Source organism: Hylaeus volcanicus, chromosome 1 (assembly GCF_026283585.1).
Source record: "Hylaeus volcanicus isolate JK05 chromosome 1, UHH_iyHylVolc1.0_haploid, whole genome shotgun sequence".
NCBI lineage: Eukaryota > Metazoa > Arthropoda > Insecta > Hymenoptera > Colletidae > Hylaeus > Hylaeus volcanicus.
In genome coordinates this window covers 25,334,895-25,343,138 of record NC_071976.1, presented here as the reverse complement: position 1 = coordinate 25,343,138, position 8,244 = coordinate 25,334,895, and the positions used below count along the sequence as shown (strand labels likewise).

The following is an 8,244-nucleotide window of genomic DNA, read 5'->3' as shown; positions in this document are numbered from 1 at the left end:
TTCGACGACTTGTACTTTGGACTTCCTTTTAAAACTACTGGATTATTAACAACGTCTATGCTGCAATACATGGCAAAAATGATTGAAACAGGTACATAATGATCGATCGATTTGTCCTTGCACTGTCTTCAAAGATACATTACTATACATAAGAGGCACAAGATGAACATTGTTACTTCCTTTTTTTATAAAAAAGAAAAAAGAAGTGCATTTCCCAGTCGAAAGTACCATACAGCCCCCTTAATAAAGCGTAGCGCACAGGTCGCACTTTAATTCCGCAGGGTCTGCGCTGCCGGCAACCGCCCAATCTTAGCCGATTCCATGCATACGTAAGGAGCATTGGCAGACGCCACATGCAAGCAGCGAGCTAACTCTTTACAACTGCTCCCTGCAGACCCATTTATCGATCCCCGTGCCGAACGAAAGGTTTCCATTAACCGCGCACCAAGGCGCGTATGTACGTGCCCCGTACAACTGTTTCATCCACGTGCATTTACCGGATTTACCACGTACAGTCCCTGGTCCAACGCTATTGTGACCAGCCAATTGCCATCTGGAACGGGTCCCTGCGAAGGTGGACCAACTACTTACCTAACGACGATTGTGCACCCCCGTGGGGTTTGCAACGGCGTGCATTATATCGGCAACGAATCAATAATATCTACGCATACGCGTTACGTGCCTTCCGTATTCTATTTCTATCGCGGTTTACCGATCAGATCGGCCGCATCTGCACGGGAATTTATGCAAAGCAGCCCTCGAAACGGCGGGCACACCCCCCGGCACCCCCGGCCCCCGCCGTTTTCGCGGGGACGTAAACGGCGAACAAGCGCGATTCCGTGACCCCGGGATCAAGCGGAAAACGATAAATCACGTGTAACGATTGGCAACAGGGAATCCTACGTCCCGTGTTATTCTCCTCGGATGGCGAGGGCCTAAAAGTGCATCGTAAGGAGCCTCGTGAGTTACGACGCGAACAGCCAGCGCTTTCGTTGGAAATTATGCGAGGTTGTAGGCGGGAATAAACGACACGCGGGAAATAGGACGTTAGGGTTTCTATTACACGAGGCTAATGGAAAAATACTAACGTTTAGGGAACCGTGCATTTTTTTTCCTTTACCCGTTGATCGTCGCGTTAATTGAAATTAATATATAGTTGGAGGGGATATCGTAAAAATTAATATGTATGTCCAGAGGAGGGTTCGTTAGGTTTCTTTACATTTCGACTCATTGCCGGTGCTTTATAGTCCTCTACAGAGGTGAAACTCATTAATGAAAATTTATGAAGCATTTATAATAGAATGGTATTATCGTTTACAATAATAAAAGGGTACAGACCTTTCGCAGTTCTCTTTAGATTTCAAATTGAAAGATGAAAATTTATGAAGGATTCGTAATAGACAGCGTTAATTTTTAATCTTTTTCAGAAGTGGAATGTACAAGTTAATATTTATGTAGACAAAGTATAATAATTTGAAGTGAAACATGTTTCGTCTGGATAAAAGCCAGACAAAGAAAAATTTAGGAAACTGATATATATTGCGGAACACACCGACAACAGAAAATTTATATAAATATTATGCATGGAGACAGACAGAAGAAAGACTGTTGCAATGTGCAAACGTTCGTGAAAATAAGAAGAACAAATACATGAAGTGACTATTACGTATCACACCAATCTCAATACATTCAACCTGACGTGCACTGACAAAAAGAAATATACATGTCGAATCGAGTAACCCCCTCCTTTTCGAAGTCGGTTAACAAACAATATTCACAGTCACCATGATATTCACTAAAACATCTTCCGAACAATATCATAAACAAAAAATTCTGCATAAAATTCTCTCTTCAATTCAAACAGAAATATAATACTACACAATAAAACATGCTAATTGAATAAAAATTAGAGTCCAATCAACTCCTCCTCCAACTTCTAAAAATTTGTAACCATTTAGAACACACCATGAGCGCCTAAAAAAAATTATTTTCATTTCCATTTCTGTCCCCTACCTCGATTTTCATTCAATTCCCAATCGTTCGCGATAAATACAATTAACGTTCACGGTAGCATGACAGCTATTAATTAAATTTCCCCGTATTTTTGGTGTTTCGCGTTTTTATGTGGATTCCCGCCCAACTAAATAATGGCTCGCGTTAATAACTTAAGGAAGAAAATTATACGGCTTTTTATGTAATTATGATATACGAAATATCTGTCTGGGCGCATTAAATCGCAGGGTTTCGCGTTTCGCCCCGGAAATTATTAGATAACGACGTTAAATATAACGGCGCGATACTGGATAAATGCAAATTTTGTTTATCTGTAATGGCTTATTGCGTTCTTTATTCCGGCTGGCTTCCGTGTTTTCTCTAATAACAATTCCGACGTCGTTAAACGGTAAATTGCCGAGTTAACTGTGAAACTACGGTTTTCCCAGGGAAATTATTACAACGAATTCGACTCTGTACTCGGCTTCGTATTTCCCTGATTCACTTTCAGCCTGGACCACAGAAGGTCCACGCTGGGCAGACTAGGGAATTAAATAAATACGACCAGGGAAGCATAATAGTGTATAACAATAAGTAAAATACCATGTTGCAATAATATATGTGACATACAATAGTATAATGGTATATATTATGTATATTATATAGAATGTTACATTTCATAGGCATTTAATATATTTTACAGTATATATTATATTTAATACACATACAGGGTGTCCCAGGAATAGTGTAAGAACCGGAAATGAGGGATAGCTAAGGTTTTTCATTAACAATTCGAAAACGAAGCACCATCCGACATGTTTCCAAAGGAAATTGTGGTTCAGAATCGTCTCAGCCTCCATTTCCAGTTCTTACACTAATTCGGGGACACCCTGTATAATACCTATATATTATAATACTATAACATGTACTCGTTCCCTATCCCAAAGGAAGCAGCAACGATCGAAATGAAAAATGTATGACAAGATATATTCACAATCTGAATTATAGAATACTTACATTAAATTCAGGCACCTCGGCACTACCCTAATATCTACAACGATATTGAAATAAAACATGAATATTGAAATTTTCGAAAGCTTAAATGCAATTACAAAGTTGGATTGAAATTTATTCCCACAGAAATTAGCTATCGAAGAGGGCAGAAAGCGTCCTGCTACACAAGCGCGGAAATAATGCGCGCGACGACATCATAAACCGTTCGCGATAAACGTTTCGCTGCAAAAGTAAAATTTAACATTTTCTATATTTCATAAAGTTTTCACAACGTGCGTTACTTCTCTCTCTCTCTCTCTCTCTCTCTCTCTCTCTCTCTCTCTCGCGCGCGCGCGCGCGCGCGCGCACACAAACTCTTTTGCTCGAATAAACTTAACCATTAAAACAACATTGAACGTGTCACATAAGCGCTGCAATGGCGTTGCGAAAAATTCACACAATAGAATTTTATAGGTCGATTCCATGGCGATCGCGAAACAAACAAAAAGAGAACCGAGACCGGACAGGTAAACGCTAACGCGAGCAATTCTTTCGGCGACAAAGGAGTCGCTCGATTTATCGCAACTATTCCCGATCGTTTGGTTTTATTAACCGTAAAATGATTCTTGTCCGGCGAGCATCGTCACTTTAACGGGCCAATTAATGCGACGGGCAACGATCGACCGCATGAAATAAGTGCGCGGGTGTCTCATTTCACGCATGTCAACAAATCCTAGTTCTAAATATACAGGGTGTCCCAGAATTAGTGTAAGAATCGGAAATGGATGGTTCAGAATCGTGTCAGCTACCCATTTCCGGTTCTTACACTGATTCTGGGACACACCTGTATATTGTTAATACATTCGCAACCGCTGACGTGAATTCACGTCACTTCAAATTCTACTCCTGGTTACGAAGAAATTAGGATATTCTTTTTATTTTATACACTACGTATTTACAACAATGACATTTCAAAACGTATTTTCTAATTTTTGTCTTCGCCCTAACGATACAAATTTGCGATGCCCAGATCTTATTAATTTCGTCGGGACTCGGTATTAGAAACGTATATTTGCCCGTCGCGAATGTGTTAACGACACGCAAAGCGAATAAATCTCTCTTGTGAGGTTTGAAAGCTTCGATTAAAAAAAAAAAATAATAATAAGTGCGCGTTCCCATTTCCGTCGTGTCAACGGTTTAATCAACGAGTGCCATTGACAAATAATAACGCGTTACCAGAATACATTCACGATCCGCCTGTTTGAGGAATTAATCTCTTCGTTGGCTTCGAATGAAGCGCTAAAAATAAAAAAGAAATTCCCGCGCGCGTCCTTTTAAACGGCGATTTAAGCCGCGGAAAATCGAAAACAAAAGTAGTAGAATGCCGATATACGAATTCGTCGACGTTTCGTAGAATAGAAGCGGATTAAAATAGCTCGGTAATAATGGCAGATGGAAATGCAAAAACAAGACCAATTATCGAGATTGTTTTCGACAATTCGGCCGTGATAACGAGCAATTTATCGAGGAAGTTTTAGAACTGTGGTACTGAGTTATCCTTGGAAGGGTGTTGCGTTAATTAACTTAACTTTTTAACAAGTGTTTGTGTAATATGTAAAAATGTATGAAATATACTTATATAGTACATAAAGGTTATTGAATGCTCGTATCAAAATTAAACACAAATATTTATGTTTTCAACCATGCAACATTCATTACGTAAAATTGATGAATAAATATTATTGGTTTGTCTGAAAAGTCCATGCCGAGTTTTGCTACGTGGTACAGCTCTGAATATATTGAAATGGTTAAAAACAAAAAACACGTGTACATCTCTTAAAAGGCGGAAAAGGTTGCGAAACAAAATGGTACTTATATAATTCAATAAATATATATGAAAATTCAAATGTGCCTTTGAAGTTTTCATAAGAATTGGCACGAACTTTCTGGACAATTCAATAAATAGGTGAAACCATGAATTTTATGTTTAATAATATCGTAAAGGTAGTTACCAGATAGTGTTAATTGGAAAACCCATACTATAAGAAAACAATTATCGATATTAGAAGGATCTATTGGCCTAATGCATACTTTCTATGGATCCCCAGAACGACATCCTCTATTATCATTTCAAATCACATCAAATAATAAACCTAATAAACGTTCTCAACCCTGAACGTTCGATTAAATTTAGAAAGAAATCCTTGCGAATGCCTTACGTCTCTTTTTCAACCCTTCTTGTTACATCGAACGGGACCAAAGAAAATTTCCCATAAATCGAGGGCAAGCTCCCTTGCATTGCAAATGCACGGAAAGGTAGAGGATACAAAAGAAAAAAGTTTAGCATCATAAGTGACCGTGTTTAGGGTGACTCTTTCCCTCTTTGAAGATTCAGAAACAAGAGACGATAGAAGATGAGCAGATGCATACAAATTCGTGGCTTATAACCGAAAACCCCGATGTTCCTTTTTCCAGGAGGACTTAAAACCTCGCAAAGATGCGGGACCGGCTATCGTGGTACATGGTCTTCCTGATCCTGCCGACAATACTCCTGGCCAGGTCACTCGATAAAGGTAAATAATTTTCTCTGAGCATTTAACCTGTCCGCCTTTTCTCCACTTTCCCGCGAGAATATAAGTTTTTTCCGAGCTACGTGCCGTTTCTTTTGCCCTGACACAATTCCAGACTTCCAGTACCGTCTTGAACAATGATCGAAGCTTCGAATCTAATATTGCTGGTCGCATTATTTAGTTGACAACTCCATCGTTATAGTTTCGATTCGATAGTAACTTCTGCGCTAGTCGTAAATTTTTCGATAATTCAAATAACCTCTGAATTCAAGATCTATTCGCCCCAGATGTTTTAATTTAAATGTCACGCGATTGCGACCGTAATTTAATTACTTTGCAACCAAGTAAAAAATGTTCCTTCCGTTTGATCGCAAATTTTCAACGTTGATTAAAGTTTCCATTTGAACTATGTTCGAGTAAGAAGACAAAAAAACATAATCAGTTCGCTTCAGTGCTGTTGGTCGAAGACTCAAATATTATGAAATTATTCTCGTAATGTAGTTAATAATTCAATGTTTACGTGGCCGACGAAACGATACAATCGAATGCCAAATATACGCACACACACTTCTGCTACAAATTTTACATCGTCGAACAACGTCATTCATTCATTCATTTATTTAAAATGCGTAACTTATTATATAAAGTTCCATTCTTCTTATCATCGTCTTACATGACTCCGTTTTAATACTGTTTGCAGTATCTCTTACTTCTCGTCTATTGGGGCCCGCTGGCCCCCCTCTAGCTCGGGTACCTCGGGGTTACTAAACCCGTACTGTAGCTACAAACACCGCTACAGCCCCTGAGGGCTGAGGGCTGAAACAACGTATCCAAACAAAATCTATTCATTTATGAAACCAAACACGAACAAATCGCTTTGGCACATTTGATTAAAGCTTCAAATGCTGTGTAATTAACGTCGCAATTTATTTAATAATTATACGATTAACGCGTCCAATCAAATATTGCATTCGAATGAGAAATATAACCATATCCACTTGATAATATTGTATTACCATATCACATTGGAAACCTCTTCGCGTAAGAGGACAAGCTTGAACTGTGACTTCAAAATGATGGAACTCTTATCGTGATCGAATTAATAATTCTAGTAATGACCCAGTGAAGCCTCCACTTAACGACTTAATAGGAGAATGAAGAATGTTGATGAATAAAATCCATTAAGAAATATTTACGAATGAATCGCTCATAGATTCTGTTGATGTCTCGGGCGATGTATTACCTTCCTTACGTTTTTAGTCGGTAAAAATCCGACGCTTCTCCTCAATGACATCTGGGGGGGGGGGGTGTCTTTTGAAGATTTTCCCCCACCACGGTAATTAAAAAAGATTCGGTTGATGTCTATTAACAAGATTCATAATTCGAGAAATTAACGAGAAACAATGGGTTTTCTAAAAGAAGCTTTACAATTTTGCTTTTTAATAATAAAATACTCCTATATCAGCATGGTCTAGGGGGAACTCTTGAATATCATTTTTCACGTTTAATTTATTTAATGTAAGAAAATCATGAAGCCCCGTTTGGAAAACCCTGTTACCACATTTTACTGAAGCAAACTTTTGTGGTGAACTCTTAAACATCAATTACACGCTTACTTCATTTAAAATAAGAAAATCATGAAGCCCCGTTTGAAAAATCTTTTACTACTATTTATAGCAGCAAACTTTCGTACGTTGATTCTCCTGTTGCTCGAAATACAATATACGCTACAATATACAATGATAAAATCTCAGCTTCGCCCAAGATTCATTTTTTGTTTTTTCTTGACTTTTTACCTCGATGTTAAATAGCTCTCCGTACCCAGATGCTCTCGGAAATTGTGCATCGTTAAATAACGTCTGCGTCCGAAATCTATTCGATAAGGGATCCCACGAGGTGGCTTTAACGCCGTTAAACGGGGATTAGATAAAGCCCTTTCTAAGCCCGTGCAATAAATAAACGCCATTGTACTATAAAAGACACAAGGTGCTCGAAACCAACAAAAAAGAGAGAGAGAGAGAGAGAGAGAGAGAGAGAGAGAGAGAGGGAGGGAGAGAGAGAGAAACGAAAGCTCCGTAACCTCGCGAGAAGTCCCTCTAGTGCGCACTTACTCCCTTCTCAAAAGTGGTTGTGAATTGGGAATGCTTAAAAAGAAGAGAAAAGAGAGTAGGATCCTGCCCAACTAACTGGTCGAAGCAAAGTAGGAGTACCCCTTCCTCTCCCCCGCCTCCGCCCCACCCCTTCTCGGCACCCTCAGCTTCTTGTCTCGTTGTATAAGGTTTCGCATTGTCTCGTGGAAACAAAAGGCAAGTAGCTTATGCCCTGCATTCAAAAGCTCACAAAGTTCAGTCTCAAGTGCTTGTCTTTCGCCCAGACCCTTCTCCTTGCCCCCCTCCCCGCCCCCACCCCCTCCACCCCCCGCCATTCGCCTACGTCTCTATTTCTCAATTTTCTCTCTTTCCGTTTACGGGATTTCTATATTCAACGTTTTCCCTCCCCATCTCGCCAAGTCTGGCACCGACCTCGTATACCTTCACCGGTTTTCCTTATTCCAGGATATTCCCTTTACCAAAGCACTCCCGTTACTTTCAAATTACCTCCCCTGTCTCCCTTTTAGTCCATCCTTCTTCGCCTCTTCTCGTCGTCCGGGGGGGGGGGGGGGGGGGGGGGGGGGGGGGGGGGGGGGGGG

At 39.9% G+C, this 8,244-nt stretch overlaps 1 protein-coding gene across 1 annotated transcript in view; it reads left to right on the top strand.

Annotated features, from left to right (window-relative positions):
• Positions 1 to 8,244, top strand: part of LOC128872783 (zwei Ig domain protein zig-8) — a 130,175-nt gene that overhangs the window by 110,551 nt on the left and 11,380 nt on the right. Inside the window, exon 2 of the mRNA XM_054115813.1 lies at positions 5,461 to 5,558. Coding sequence (XP_053971788.1) covers positions 5,483 to 5,558 — 76 coding nt within the window. The 5' untranslated portion in view covers positions 5,461 to 5,482. The remainder of the gene's footprint in view (positions 1 to 5,460; positions 5,559 to 8,244) is intronic.